The sequence below is a fragment of the Agelaius phoeniceus genome, chromosome 7 (genome assembly GCF_051311805.1).
Source record: "Agelaius phoeniceus isolate bAgePho1 chromosome 7, bAgePho1.hap1, whole genome shotgun sequence".
NCBI classification, from domain to species: Eukaryota; Metazoa; Chordata; class Aves; order Passeriformes; family Icteridae; genus Agelaius; species Agelaius phoeniceus.
This window is the reverse complement of record NC_135271.1, coordinates 43,028,481-43,045,149: the sequence shown is the minus strand read 5'-3', so window position 1 is coordinate 43,045,149 and position 16,669 is coordinate 43,028,481. Positions and strand designations below refer to the sequence as shown.

Sequence of the window (16,669 nt, the reverse complement as noted above, 5' to 3'; positions counted from 1 at the left end):
CTGTGTGGGATTTCTCTAAATACTATTCATGGTAAGATTGTTCCTTGATATAGTTAATTGTTAACTATGTCAATTGTCCTGGGAAATGGAGGGGGAAAAACTTGTATGATTGACTGGTTAGAAGTTGTTGTCAGGGAGGTGATGGTGCAAGGTTCATGGTTGGTTCATGTCTATTTTTATGTCCTACAGTTCCAGGTGGGTTTGGGGAATTTGGTTGCTGTTTTTCAGAGCATAGAAGTCATCTGAGGTCATGATTTAAGGCACATTTGTCTTTTAAACTGGACAGGAAACCTGAGGGTTAACAGTTCCAACACCTGGCATTGCAGAATTTTTGGGTCTAGATTAACTGCTCAGGTGACACAGGAAGCACCGCATTAAGAAACGTAACCTTGGAAACCCAAATTTTTCTTCATTCCAATTATAGCACATTTTTCTAATTACAACCTGTCTTTCTCAGAGGTTCCCTGTTTCCAGCCTTGCTCTTCTGCTGGGCTCCACTCTCTGCTGCTTTCTCCTGGTCCATGTTCTCCTTTCAGTCACAGCAGTGGCAGTGAAGGAGAATCCCATTGTTCCCTGGACTGCCAGTGCCTCCCAAGGGAACTGTGACATGCCAAATGCCTTCTCCTCCTGCAGCTCCTGTAATTCCATCCTGCCTGACTCCTTTTATGCCATTTGGCCAGTTCCTGTCTGATAAGTGGAGCTGGATGCCTGTGAATGCTGATGAACCCCCATCCCCTGAGATTCCACTACACCATCAAGTTAAATTTCTGATACAGATGTAGATGTGCAATAGAGAGATCCTGGTTGCCACCAAGATCTAAAGCAACATTCCTGAAGGTCTTAAAATATTTCATTCTGGATGAATAATAATAAAAAAAATAAAGCCTAAATGTGTGTTAAGGGAGCCCTAAAAAGCTGGAGAAGGAGAATAACAGGAGTGTGGAAGATGAAAGTTTCTGGGGAAAATAGAAGCACAAAAAACTGAAACAGCAGGAGGGGTCAACCTAAAGGAAAAAACCCAAACCAGACAATTAAGCAGACTCCACAACAGTGAACATTTCTTTACATCAGTTTTAACTGTGATATATTATTTCACTTAAAACCATCCAACTGAAACTATGGAAAAAGAAAACTGTAAAGTATACATGTTACAAAAATATTTTAAAACTCTGGGCTAGACTATATTACAGATAACTTCATCTGTTTGTTCTTTACCATGTTTTTGAAAGATTATGAATAAGGCACTGATTTAAATGTCATAGTAGTTAAAATTCACAAAACCAGTAACCCCAAAATTTTATAGTATGTGAAAGATGAATCAGGAGCATCAGGAGCTCAGAACTAGGGTTTAAGAAAACAGGAGAAATAAAAAGAGCTGATACTTGCTGAGGGGCCCTTGCTGAGTATGCAGAGCCTCAACCAAGCCTAAAATTTCTCTTAAACACAATCATAACAAGTTATTTTTAACAGGAAAACACACATACATACAAAGTTAGAAAAAGAAAGAAATATTGACATTGGAAATGAAACTTGAGAATATATTGTCCACTGGAATTCTGTGTTCCCTTTTAATCACCCATATGGAAAGATGGAAAAAGCCAATTCTTCTTTTCCGTGCAAAACTATATTTTAGCAATTCTTGAAAGGTGGATGAGAGAAGGAAACTGGAAAGCTGAAGGACAAAAGTCTGTTCAAATTCTGTCTTTTTGCCTGGATTTGTCTTTTACTGTTGCAATCTGTGGTGGCAGTGAGACCACTGAGGTCATCACATCATGCATCACTGTCAGGAGAAGAATTAAATCTCTTATCACAGGAGGTATTTCAAAGAATCCTAGAAATACAATGTTTCATATGGCTAGACCTGATTTTACAGTCAGTGGGGGATTTGGTCAAGTGAGCAATGAAAGATCAGGTATAAGGATCATTTATGTCTGAAAAAGTGAAATTATGTCAAATACAGCAATATAGGGGAAATGGCTGACAGGTGTGTGAATTAAGCAGGGAAGACAGTGCACAAGTGTTAAAAAACCCCACATTTATTTTGTCTCAGAATTATGCAATAGTGTGGACTGTAACCAATTCAAGGATTACAGCATTTTCTCCAGTCCAAATGTTTTCTGCTTGCATGGAGCTAATGTTTTTTATAGGGATTTCAATTCTTGGTGGGGCTGGGTAGAGAGAAACAAGGAAACTCCCTTCCCTTTTAACTTGTGTTCTGCCTTTGGAAAGGGATTAGGGTGTGCAGGGAGTGCACAGGGTTGGACTGCCCCAGTCCCCAAGTGCCGATAGTGAGCAGGGATGCAGAGGGAAACCAGCCCTGCATCCCTGGACTCTGCCCAATTAGGCAGCTCTGTTCCTCCCAATTTCAGAGCTTGTTTGTCCAAAATTCCATTTCTTAGAGATCAAGCACAGCAAGCCCATAGGGTTATAGTCACATGGGGCAGCATTTAGGTCTGTTTTCCTTAACGAAGGCTGAATAACTCCTGACAAAGCAAGAAGCTTGAGGAATTGGGGATATGCAGACCCATGCAACAACCATCCTCCAGATAACAAGACACCTGAGGGTTTTTAATTCCTAGTGTATTTCCAATGTGGAAATACACTTATTCTCTTCTCAGAAATGTGTTCTCCTGAGAAAAGAATAAACCCTCGGGGTCTGAGTCCTCGCAAGCTTCTTTTTAATGAATAAATATATCCAACCCCTGTAGAGACTGGCCCAATAATGCTCTCCCAAAGGTTTGTGTGGCAGACATCTCATCTCCTACAGCAGGGACTGAAACTTCCTTTCTCTTTAAGCCCTTCACCAGCTGGTCTAATCTCCTCAGCCATGGGGTCAGGCAGCTGTTGGTTGATGAAATCCCTGAGACATGTTTGAAAAGGGGGGAAAAAAAAGAATTCTGTCTTTTGTTTAAGTGACTGACAGATCTGGAGTTTACTTGCAGGAGGAATGACTCAGGTGATTTAATTTTCTGTTTTTCATCTGCAAGGGCTTCTTCTGTGCAGATAAGTAGGCGTTTCTGAATTAATTGCCAAAATTGTGCTTGTCTTTACCAACAAAAAAAACCCTTCAAAACCAGAATTTTAAGGAAATTGTTATCACTTCAATTCACTTAAATATCTCTGCAATTCTATTAGAATTAAATATCTATTTTATTAAAGGCTTGATTGTAAATGAGGCTTAAATAAAAGGACTAATAAGGTTTTTATGATAATTTAAAGAAATCAGCGTTTCTATCAGCTTTGGCAATGAGCACAAGATTTCTGCTTGTATGACACAGCTTTATACTCCTTTTACCAAGAATTATGCCATTATGCTAACAAAAATAAAACTATTTTGCCCAAATCCCATTACCATAGTTTTTTGCATTGAATGTACACCCTGTGTCTGGAGGCAAATAAAATTTTGCAGGTGAGTGCAAAGCTGAATAAACAAGGTTAGTGGGATTCAAAAGACTTTAAATCTCAAATCCACAACACTCAGTAATTGAATATGCAAGTAGCTCTTGCTGGTACTGCCTGGAAGTGCCAATAGCTTGCAGCTGAGCTGCTCAGGTGTTTGCAGGAAGAGCCTCAGTGCCTTTGTGGTGGCACCATCAGGGAATGCAGGTTCTTGCTAAATGTGTGAACTGGTAGGAGCTGCACTCCCTGGGAATGCATTTGGAAAGTTGCCTGGGTTGTGTAGTGCTGTGGTAGTGGGGTAATAATTAATAAACAGCTAGAAAGAGGATAAATTTCATATCTGAAAATATTTTCAGTGAAGTGCCAGGAGAAGGGAATGTTACTCATAGATTAACATGGTCTCTGCTTAAAGATGATTAACTCCTAAAAGCAAATTTGGGCACAGTAGAAATCTGTTCTGGATGCTTTGCAGATACAGAAGGATGGTTTAAGGTGTGTTGTCCTTTTTTTTTTCCCTTCTTTCTCAAGACTGCAGTATTATCTTCTGACTTTTGATTCTGTTATGCTGCTGAATCAAAGAGTTTATCTTCAAAAATATTTTTCCCTTTAATTATTTTGGATAGCTTGATTCTAACTATATTAAAAGCTTAGGAACCTGAGTTTAATATGAATACCAAAATATAGCATCTTTTCAGTTTATTGGAAGCTCTTTTTTTCCAGGTATAGCTCCTCAGCTACTCTGAATGTAATAGTTTGTGACTTCCTGCTTGTGTACCTTTAAACCCCTGTTGAATTCATTAGTTTAGTGGTGGGATTAGGCTAAGCAGAACAAAATCCTTAAGAAATCAAATAGTGGATAGATCTTGTCCTACATAGCTGTATTTATTTGTTTTCATTTTATGGTTTCTGATTCTGTTATTTTTTTTGCTGTCCTACTTTTTTTCTATTCTTATCTGCATTTTTCATTTCTTCCTTTTCCTTTCATTCTGCAAATAGATGTCTTGAGATTAATTTAAAATTACTTCCTTCAGTGCCCTTTAAAGCACATTCTTATCTTTCTCATGCAGTAGATTCATTAAATTATTTCTGACATCAACATTACCCCTTGATGAAATTACAGTCCTGAATTCAATTGGGTGTCATGTAGTTTTGAGTGGACGTAAAGCATTATTAGTTTTATAATGTTACCTTATGTTTCACTTTTCTCTCTGCTAAGAATTTTCTTTATTTTAAGAAAGACTTTTGCTTTGGTTCAAGTTTTGCAAAATGTTTGTATATGTGGTGTTAAAAGAAAAGCAGTAGAGAATGTAGTGCACACTTTTTCTTTTTATTGCATATTGTCTTTAAGGCCAGCCTAGTGATGAATCTCCCTTTTAATCATTCCAACCAAAGTGTTTTCCTTCATTCTCTGGGAATGACTTGGTTATAGTTATCCTACAGTTATAGTTATCCTTATTATCCTTGAACATAGTGCTTGTAGTGATGATTAAAAAAACTCATCAGCCTCTCATTGGTATTCAATGTTGAAGCCAGATTCTTCTGTTGCCATTGTGCTAATACTAGCTAATTAGACTAAGAATTATTTAATGAGTCCTTATTTTGTGAAAATTACATTGGTTTTCTAAACCAATTCTGTCTTGTGAATGGGAAGCTCTTAAATGAGGTGCAAGAAAATTTGGGAAAGGGGATCTTATTACTTTTCTATTGCTAGCTCACTTCTACTGTTTGTTACTTCATTGCAGGTAACCTTCAAAGCATCAAGATACTCTGTTTCACCAGACCTAAGATTTGTTCTTCTTGCATATGATGTTAAACAGGTAAGCCAAGCCTTCCTAATCAAAGAGCCTCTAAATCAAAACTCCAAAAACTTTGTTGTTTTGTATTTTCAAATGAAAACTTTGTTTCACTTGTAATTCCACATGTTATTACTTGTATATTTGATTTCTCTTCTCAAAAACTTCTGGTTCAATGATGGGGAAGTTTGTATTGAGATGTGTGTGGAGGTGTTACCTGGTTCTAAGGAAGATAAATTGCCATGCTGGTTTTGGCAGTAGAGGTTTTCTAACCCTTAAACTGCTCTGTCCCTGCCTGTTTATGTGCAATCCTATCTTTTGATATTCCTTCTGTTTTAAACAGCTGCACTGGTAATTTATGGACTACACAAAACAAAAGGTCTAGGCTGATGCACGTTCTGGAATTTTTATTGTTGTCTTCAGGAGTCTGAATTGTGATAGTCTGGATGCCTGTAAATGCAGTGTATTCTTTGTTTCTTATAGTATTTAGAGGTGTTGGAGGCCATTACATTGTCAAAAAGAGTTTTGGTCAATAACACCATGTAGAGTTTTCTAAGACAAATCTTGTAACACAGAAAGGAAAGAAACAAAACAGGTTTATGAATTTTCTGTGTGTATATTGGTGCTTGTATAAAAAGTGGAACTAAAATATGAACTGCTTTTCATGAAAGAATGGTTCTGGGTTGATGAATTCAGTTGTTACTTGAATAAGTTTGGGTTGTTTTGTTTGTCCTAACAGTGTTGATATAAAGTGATTTGTTAACGTGATATTACATCCAAATAGGGTTTTCATCTTCCAGTTCTGCTGGATTCCAGATCAAGCTTTCCTTACAATATGCATGTATCAGTAGGTGCTGTTGTTCAGTTCACTGTTTTTTTGATGAAGAGTTCCAGCTTTATTCCTATGCTCCTTGCTGCTTCCCTTCTTGATTGCTTCTTATTTTGTGAAACAGTTTAGTAATCCCTCATACTGACTTAAATTCCTCATTTGTTCTATTGAATTTTTGATTTTGGATTTTTTTTTTTTTCCTTTGAGATTTTCTAACATATATAGCTGATAAAGATAAATAAGGAAAATGTGAAAGTGTCTGTCACACTTTATTACATCTAAATGTGTCAACACCATGATAAAGATGGTACATTGACATGCAGAGAGCTCTCACTGTATGCTGATTCTATCAGCTTGCAATTCTTTCTGTATTTCAGTCTTGGTTTCATTGCAAAAAGAAACTTTTCTGTCCTTTCACAGTGAAGTTACATAGAGGAAAGAGGTTTGCAGCATCTGTATTTTCCATCCAGAGGTTTTCTTTGCTCAGCTGTGTTGACAAGAAGTAATTAAAAAGAGAAATGAACAGGGGTTGGCCAGGAGTTTGTGGTGGCAGTCCTGGGTGCCTTTGCATGAGGTTTGTGTCACTTTGACTGCTCCAGCTGAGCTTGTGGCTTTCAAACCAGGAATGTGCTATGATTGTTGTGTCTTCTACAAGTGGTGGTCCTAAAACCATAATAGCTGGATGTTGTCACTCAGATGTAAATAATACCTTAGCTCATGAATGTGCTGCTTAAGGTGGAAGGAAGGAGCACCAAAAATCGTGTCAGACAATTTATTCAGACGTTGCAAAAAATGTTATTGTGAATAACTGGGGAAAGTCTTTTATTTTTTTCCTCCTAATTTTCTGACTTTTAGGATATTTGTTAGACTGGTAAGGCACTTTTGTTTCCTCCAGATATGTTGGAGAAAAGGCATGCAAAGCCTGTATATTTCTTCTTAACTAATGCTTCTGAATTACACCCAGGGTTAAGTTAGTGTTCATAATTCTTGTGGTTTAGGAATTTTTTTTTCCTCAGTCAGAGCCAGACTCAGTGCATCTGGATGAGAGGAAATCTGCCCATCTACCTTTGTTTTCCCACAGCTGCTAAGTATAAATGATTAAATTTATTGACTATAAAATTAAAATCAATACTAAGCAGCATAACTTAATTGGAGAGTTTCCAATTAGTTTCAGTAGAACCAGGCCAGATTCTTTCTTCATGCCTCTTTTGAATGTAACTTTTTATGAAGCTGAGGATTTCCTTATTGTCAAAGTTACAGCACATGGTTTAGTCTAATAATACCCAGTTCAAGGAACCACAAGTAACTCATAATAAGTATTTAGTTGATCTCTCCATCTGCTATAAATTGCCACAGGTCTCTGGACCTTATATTTGCCCCTTATTTTTCCTTCTTTGTTAAGATTTAGGTGTATAATTGTCCTGCAATGTATTTGATAGGATTTCTGCTTTTGAGGACTGTGAAGAATTTGGGTCTTTAAAATTATAATGGTTGTTTACATACATCAATCTGTGCTCTTTGCAACATACAGTAATACAGCTGGAACAGATTTATTAATCAACAGTTTTATAAATAAGCTAGTGTGTTTCAGCTGAGCAGATTGGAGGGAAATAGAGACAAATACTTCTTCAAGACATTTTGTCATGAAATTGTAATTAGGAACAAGGTTATTTTGATGTTTGGATTAAAAATAAATGTTAAATTAAATAGTTGAATATTTATTTTACTGTTGTCAGCATTTTCTTTAATCTATTTTATGCTTGGACTGGCAAACTTTAATTAAATTTGCAGTTGTTTCAGCACAATTAAGAATATCCTCTATGCATAACGAAACATAAATCTGCATGAAAATAAGCCATCTTTGAATACAAAAGTAATAATTGGATCATTTAAATTATGCTTAATACACGGATGAAAACCATTTCATGTGGCATAGCAGCTGGTTTGGTAGAGCTCTGTGCAAATATTATGGAAGAAAGCTCTTTTGCTAAGGAGTTGGAGGTGCTGTACATTGATTTCTGGATGTCAGGTTCCCTCCATCTCCTTCCCAGCAGTCACAGAACACAAGCCCTGGGGCAGTCTGGTGTATCCTGTTGGAACACAAGGCAGTGGTGATTGTAGAGGTCCTTTCTGTGTGATCTTTGGTACTCCCCCATTCTCCACACTCCTGGGTTGCTTTTCACCAGTTCCCCAAGGTTTCTGACTTTGCCAAGCTCCCATGGCTCAGCTGCAGTTGTACGTGGTCTTTCTGTCTGCAGCTCACCACAATTTGGTCGGTGTCGCTGAAAAAGTCTCATTGTGCAAGGCAGCAGATCAGAAATAGAAACTAATTTGGGAAATGAGCTCAGGCATCCTTGCTGGATGTCAGGCCATCCTCATTCTTCTGGGACAGTGGGAAGACAGCGCCAGGGAAACGATTGTACCCATTGTATGCAGGGAGGGGACAGTTTTGCAGGGCTGTGTCTTTTAGATTTGCCTTTGAAGATTGTCAAGGTGTGAGCAAAGAGTGTGACACTCTGGTGACAGCATATCTAAGCCAGTTGAGGTTTCAAGAGGAAAGATTATTTCACTGTTGCTTTCAATAAGGACTGTGTTAAAATGATATTTTCAACTTTTCTCACTCTTCTGGTGGTATAATTCACAACTATCAGAATCTGATTTATAGTTTTGATAGGGAAATGGAAGTCAGACATTCTGTTCTTGTATTAATGGTAAAGAAGGGGGCAGTGAATTTGCAGAAGAGTGAGAATTAAGGTCCTAAGAAATTCTTTCACCATTAGGAAACTTTGGTGTTAACTTGGTATCACATCCCTCAGCAGACTGTCCCTGCTTGTCCCTGGACACCACATGAAATGAAAAAAACCAGCTTTATTCCAGATAATAGTGAGTTTTTGCTCAGACATCATGGGCATGTTCTCCCAATGCTCTTGCTAGAGCATAATTTGCTACAGAAGAGCAAATGAAGAAGTAGATGAGATCACTTCCTCTCATTCCTCACATGATTAAATCCTTGTGATTTTTTTTTCTCTCCCTGCAAACAAACTGTTCTTTCCTTTTCTCTGCTTTCAAAGCCCTTTTGAATGCCAAGCTTCAGGAATTTTTCCTACTTTCTTTTCTATTAATAAGGCATCATCTTCTGTTTTCAGTACAAGATAATTATGTGTGATTTTTTTTTTAGCTCTTGGTTCAGAAATGTGCTTAAAAACAGATTAAAGTTCAGCTCTAGTTTAGAAGCATGAGCATTTAAATACTGTCTAAAAAAGGAAATCTTTTCCTGAATTAGGACTTCAAACTGTAATCTTTTTTAACTAGAGAATTTTAATAAAAAACTATGCATAGCTTAAAAGAAATAGATTTTAACACTTCCTATGGTAAAATCAGGATGAAGAAAAACCCAATACTCTTCAGAAAGGAAGGAGAAAAATAATTTTAGATCTGAATGTCAGTTATCCAGTAGAAAGAGTTCAAAAGTGTATCTGAATATTTTCAGTTTAATGTATAAAAGACATGATTCCAACAGCATTTGAAGCAAAGAAGCCCCAAGTTACTTTCTGCTCTGTGCTGATTCCTGTCACCACTCTGCTGCTATAATATCTATTTTTAGAGGATAATGACAAGGAGTACTGACCACGGTCTACAGCAAATGAAGGACAAACAAGTGACATTCTCATCAAGCTCTTAGAATTGCCTCTGACACTGACTTACTCAAGTGCACTGAAAGGATCTTCAGGATTTTGTCTGCAAATTGGGAGAATCCATGGGGGGAAGAACTCACTGAAGTCTTAAATTATGAGTATGTGTTCTGCATTAGGAGATTATCTTTCTTCCAAGCAGGTGGAAGTTAAATGCCCAGTTATCAGTACCTCTAGGTCAGTGACATTTATTTGTGGATTTTTGTTATGAAAAAGTTAAGAGGTAAAGAAACTACCTTGCACTATGTCTTATTTTTAATCACAACACTGGTTTTTACATGTGCAGGTGTTTTCAAGATGTTTTATCCAGTGCTTGTGGAAGTCTGACTACGAGGGGCATTATCTGCATATCAGCCAAGGCTTGGAAACACACATAACAAAGATGAAATGAAATCTGTCACCTAGCACATGGAAACAGCATTTTCTCAACAAGATTATTTCTTACAAAGGAATAACAAAAGACTTTTTAAAGCAGCAGCAATTGGGCCAACAATATTTTATGCAGCGCTCTCCGTGAAGTAAAGATCTGATATAAAATTCATGATATCACCTTTTTCCTCCAAAAATGCATGTTTCTTTAGATAAACCTGTTTTTCATGTGTATTTCTGCAGGTCCTCAGGGTAATCTGTCATTTCTCATTTGTTCATTTTGAGATGAGTCCAGAAGCAAATCATGCACAGTCCTGAACTTACAAGATCGTAAATAAAAGTCTGATCCTGACATGACTTTCCCATTCATCTTTATCTCCTGTCAAGAACAAGAAAGACCAATTTTTATCAGCTTTAGGGCAGCAAGAAAAAAAATATAGGAAGGGATTTTTAAGAGAGATCCACCCCCAAAATCTGAGCTAATTTCTTGCAAATAGTTTTTTGTGATATATTTTCTTCCTCTCTTAGATATAACAAGACTGGGTGCTTAAAAGGTCAGATATTGAGCAATTTGTGGAATTAGGCTGCTCAAATTTTTGCCTTGTCAAGGCTGTTGTTTTACTTTGAGCTGAAGTTTTAGATGGACAGAGTCTGGTAATATAACAACTAGGGCTGTTGGTTTTCTTGGCATAATGCTCTTATTTGTCATATATTTGACTTTATAGAGCTCCATGGCTAAGCAAGGCATTTTAAAGATATAAAAAGCCAAGGTCTTTGCCTGAGGAGATGATGTGCTTTGTAGTAAAATCTGGCCAAATGAATTTTATGACACCCCCTACTATCATGAATTATCCCTCAGGAGTGAGTATTCATGTGAATACCCAGTGTCCCACTTCTGTCCAGGATTTTATCTCAATTATGTGGCAATGCAATAGCAACCCGCACCCATAAATAGATGATGGGGAAAACAGAGTCTGTTTTATGGTGGGAATCATGGACACTGATGTTTGTTTTGTATTTTTCTGAAAAACAGACTTCATCTTTTATTCCTGTTGAGTTGTAGTCCTTCAAGTGCTTGCCTTCAGTCCATCAGACAGGTTATTACTGCCTCACCACTTACTAGAAGCAGCAGAGTTGTAAGTGGAGGACCTGCATATATCTGCAATTCTGTGTAAAAATTATTGTTGAATTTGTGATGGGATGTTGGGGATGCTCTCTGCCAGGGTGTTACTGTGGTGTCCTGTAGGAGAGGGCTGGAACTGTCACAATTTTTTCCTGTAAAAATAAAAAAAATGAACTGAAAAGATGGGAAATTGGAGTACTATTTGGATGCTTCCACTGTTTCTTTACGTCTAATAAGGGAATATCACTTATCACATACCAGTCCTTATGCATCCACTTCCTGTTTTTCATAAGGGATGTGTTGGTTCATAGATGCAAGTTCAGCCCAGTGTAGCAGTTAAGAAAATAGATGACTTTTCCTAGTAAACCACATAAGGCAGTGTATTGCTGCTTTTCAAGTAGCTTACTGAGTTTTTCTGTTCCATTTATACTTACAGGATTGCTGCTCAGCCTCAAGTTTTAGAAGTAAGCAAAATAAATAATTCTAATTGAGGTAAAAGATGGCTTTTTTTCCTTGTTCAGAGTTGCCAGAGCTGAAAAATCTGAATTCATGTTTCAGGTTCTTGTTCAAAGCCAATATTGAAAAAGAAGTTTGTACTTTGCTGTTGTTCAGGAAGAATGAAGGCGTTCAGCTTTTCAAAGAAAATGCTTATTGACAGAAAAAGTATTTCTTTTCAATAGTATTGTCATTCCTATCAAGTATGAATACTGTTATTTCAGGAGGACCTACATGGTGTCCAGCTGAGTTTCTGAGATCCAGCAGCTTAGAAACTCAGTCTTAACAGAAATCTGATTTTCAGAGTGGTTGTACTCCTTAGTTCCCATAATAATCCATGGGACTGGAATCCCACTGTGCTAATGCTATAGAAACAGGAAATATTGCACTATTTAATTCATCAGTTCCCCTAATCTATGGACAATTTATTCTCTAAAGCAGAAGTTCTGCCTTCTGCTGTGAAACTGGCAACTGTCACATCCTCCCTGTTCCTCTCTTGTGCATGGAAAATGTGCAGAAATGACCCAGAAATGTCCATTGCAGATGAAGAGTTTGTCTGTCACAGCCCACTGACAGAAAAACCCAGTGTCTTAAAGGTGTTTGGGCTTTCTCTGTTGTTTTGTGATGTTTTTAATTCCACATATTTCTTCTATGTGCTGGAAACGTGTACAACTGAAAGCCAGTTATACACTGCTAATGTAGTGTTTGGGGGTTTTTAGAAGACGGGGTAGAAATTATTTTTCTTATCAATATATGTGATAACAAGTCTTCCTCAACAATGCTGAATGGAAAAAAAACACCCAAGAGGCTGTTTTAATGAAAGAAAGACAAGCAAGGACAGCCTGAATAAATAACAGGGCAAGGACTGTTGGGAGCCCTAATTGGGGCTGTGTTAGTGGCTGTTAAAGGCTGCAAAAGCTGAACAGAGTTTTAATTTGGATTGAGATCTGCCAGAGTTCACCACAAATTAGACTCAACTGGTGCACCCACCTGTTTTCAGCAATTCTATATTCTGTGCTCCTAAAAAATAATTCCCTTCCTCTCTACCAAAACAATAAGGACTAAAAGAATGTTTTCTACATCTTTGAGTTTTGACAGGTTTTACCCTGAGCATGAATCATTGCTACTTCAACTGCTACTCCTATTGATTTCTCAAATACAAGAGCTGGCTCACACCAAATTCTGTGAATAAACGACCTCTGAGGAGCAAAATTACTTCATGGGTCTCACTCTCGCCTTATGTTAAAACATTTTGCTGAAAATGCAAAATGTATGTTTTATCTGATGTAGATATCCTCATGTTCTATAGTGACTAATTTCAGTTCTAACTTACACACATTCTCTTCATATGGACTGCAAATAAACAAGATGGAATTACCTTAAAAATAGTCCTCTAAGCAAATGCCTGGAGTCCAGTTCATGGGTTCAACACACTTAAAAAATCCATTTTAAACGATGGGCTTTTTTTGCTTTTATTTCATTTTTCATAAGAGTGTCTCTCTGAAATTCAATAATAATGTTTCTTACTGAGAAATGTGATATGCATTATAGCTTTCTCATTAAGCTTTTAAATAAGATACCATTAGTATTGATGAATGTAATCCCAAATGGTCACTTAATCTTAAAATTGTCATTGATCACACATTCAGAATTTTAGTCTTGCAGCCAAAATAGTACATATTGTCAGTGGTCATGAATTTTATACCAATAGCAATTAACATCTTTCTTTGGCTGCAGTGTTATGAATTAGATTTACAAACTAGGGATGACTTATTGAGTTTCTGGTTGTTGGGTTTTTTTCCTTAACAACATTTGCTAAAGAATCTTTTCAGATGTATTGATATATGAAATAGAGTGCTTAAGCACAGTCTAGAAACCCAAAGTTGTCATCTTTTAAAATATTTGGGTTTTGAATTCTCATGGAAATTAAGAGGCAGAGTCATTCCACAATATTCACTGATGAGCTGGCATGTGGTTAAAGTCGCCCTAACAGTAGAGTTTGTTTTTAATAAAATCTTCAGAAAAACTGAGCCAAATATCTTTGTAAAGGAGCCATGGTGGTTTTCACATGTTAAATGTCATAGAATCATAGAAAGGGACCCTGAAGATGATCTCAGTCCAACCCCTGCCATGGCCAGGGACACCTCCCACTGGCCCAGGTGCTCGGGCCCCATCCAGCCTGGCCTTGAACCATTCCAGGCATGGGGCAGGGATGATCCATGAGAATGTATTTCAATATACACATACATGCTTATGTGTAAGTAAATATTGACTGAATATTTGTTTAAAATACCCTAGAATTTAAATTGAAATACAAAGTAGAAGCATATACAAAGTAAAAAGGGTAATGCCTCTCCTGTCTGGTCTGTGCTCTCATGCATCTCTTGACTGAACTCTGACAGTGATGCTGTCCTGAACCCAAAACTCCCAAATGTAATCTGCAGTTCTTATTTCAGGTGTTAAATGCAATCAAGCCTAATTAGACTGTGCACTTTCAGGGCCTGGTTGGGTCTGGATTCAGAGCTGATCCTGCTTGGTTGAGGGAGTTCAGCTCAGGCTGCCTGAGATCTTTCACTGTGGCTGAGTCTCTGAGTCAGCACCATCACACCAGGAGTGTTCCCCCTTGAGATAAAGATTCCCAAGTTTAAAAAAAACCCAAACAAACATTATATTTTAGAACAGCTTCCAAGAAGGAAAGCAAATGTCAAATATGTACCCAAACATTCAGTTTCATAAAGATTCAAATAGTATGTAAACATTCCTTAAACTATTTCCAATAATTTTATCTATACTTTTCTTTTATTAAGATTAGGTTTGTAATCTCCAGGCATCTCCATGTCTTTGTGAATATTACAAATCTCATCCCTTGCTGCTCCAGACACATGAACATTCTCTCTACGTTCTCTCTGTATCAATGATGTTTGATGGGAAGAAATCCTGAAATATTTCTCTGCTGCAAAAATGAGGAAAATCAGAAAAAGGGAAAACCTAAGCTTTTACTGAAGGTTCACAATCACTTTTTGCTATGATTAAGTATCAAACAGGCTGGCCAAATCTGGAAACCAATTATTCTAAAATGTGAGAGGGGAAAAAACTACATATGCTTTTCAATTATTCTGCATAATTCTGTCTCTATCAGCAGTGCATATTGAATAATAATTAAATCTTGCTTAAAATAGACAGGTTAGGGAAAAAAAATGTAGCTTGAAAAAAATCATAGCATGATTTTATGAATTGCAACTTATTTTAAATTCTGAACAGGAGGTTCCTGGTCAGAAGAATAAAATACACAAACTGAAGGTGTAACTGGGACATAGTTAGCAAATGGTTTTAGTCTTGAACAAGAGAAATTTTGTATTGTGCATTAACTCAAACTTTTTCAGCAGGGGTGAAGTGTCAGCCTTTTTTGTTTGCATGTTTTTCATAAGCAGAAAACACCCAAGTTTGTTGACATCTTAAATTCCTGGCACTATTCTGGAAAAAATCAGTCACTTCAAAGACAAGTTCAGCTATCAGTACCTGTAACAATCATAAATGGTCCAAAATATGAGGAAACTTGTTTAAAAACTGTCCCATGGAGAATGTCTGCTCTTCCCAAATGTAAAGATCCTTCCAAGAAGGATCAAAAACCGAGAGAGTGCCCTGGGTGCTCCAGGGCTGCTTGTCACACTTCAGAGAACCAGTGCAAGCACACGATAATTTAATTTTCTTCCATAGTCTTACACTTTCACTGCACAGGAAATATCATTTACTTTATATTCAAGTAGCCATCATTATCTAGCAGGCTCCTCAAGTGCTTATCACTTCTGAACTTGATGCAAATGCAATTAAAGTCCATGGAACTTTTCCCATTGTCTTTAAATTGGGCTTTTGGGTTAGCCCTTGTCCACCTATCACACAAATGTAATAAAGTCATCCCCACAGTGTGACAGCAGCAGCCATGTGGACAACGGATAAGGCACAGGATTTTCAGCAGGATCTTGTAGAGGATTTATCAATGTTTGCAGCAGCTCATCTGTGCTGTGAGTTGGCCTTTAGGTCTGTAGTTTGTTTATAACTTTGTGAAGATCAAGTCACTTGTTTCTCATGGTGTTCCCTCTCTTTAGGGACAAATGTGACAGAGACTTCTGACAGCTTGCTGCTGTCACTGTTATTTTCTGTAGGAATTGGAGTACAATTCACTTGGCCCTGATGCACTGTCAGCTCACAGTGGTTCTAATTGCCATCCTCACTGTCATTATCTTAAAGATACGTTAAAACTGTTTTCCTCCAGTGGAAAACTTCCAGAATATGACCTTCACCTGCTTTTTGTGGATGCTGAGAGAAGAGTTGTTTCCAGTTCTTGTCCCTGTGAGCTTGGTGTGCCCATGGTTTTTCTTCTGGCCCTTCCTCTGCTGGTTGATCTGACACGTGTGACTGTGCTGAGTTTAACATGTTTAGGAGGCTGCAGAGGGGAGAATGAGCCAGGTTGTTCCTCTGCTTCTCCTCCCTCCTGGGGAGCTGTGCTTGGAGTGGTGCCACTCCTAAATGCATCAGCTCTTCTCTTCTCCTGATTTGTGTTCCAGGAGTAGAAGATGAATCTGGCCTTTGGTTGCCCCTGTGATCTCCACCAGCAGTGCAGGCTGGGCTCTCAGAGCAGAGGAGATCAGTGACTTGTGCTCAGTGCAAAGCACAGCTGAGCCTCAGCCTGTCCTGTGATAATCCCTTGTCTCCCTGCTGTCCCCTGGGTCTGAAACCGGGATCGAACAAAGTCTGCTCAACAGCTTCAACTCACATCTATGCTCTGATGGATGATTTATGCATTTGCATAGTGTATTCCTGAAAAAAAAATCACCTTTTTCTAAACTTATCTTGGAGTAGAGGTAGGAGGAAGAGTCCATACCTATGACTAGATTAACTGGGAGGGGTTTGCCTGTGGAAAAGCTGTGCTTGTTTTCATGCTCTGTCAGTTAGTAGCACAAGCTATTGT

At 37.8% G+C, this 16,669-nt stretch overlaps 1 protein-coding gene across 2 annotated transcripts in view; it reads left to right on the top strand.

Annotated features, from left to right (window-relative positions):
- Positions 1 to 16,669, top strand: part of DPP10 (dipeptidyl peptidase like 10) — a 438,065-nt gene that overhangs the window by 315,236 nt on the left and 106,160 nt on the right. For both annotated transcript variants that reach the window (XM_077181698.1, XM_054636515.2), the window contains exon 5: positions 5,142 to 5,216. In XM_077181698.1, the coding sequence (XP_077037813.1) occupies positions 5,142 to 5,216 (75 nt within the window). The remainder of the gene's footprint in view (positions 1 to 5,141; positions 5,217 to 16,669) is intronic.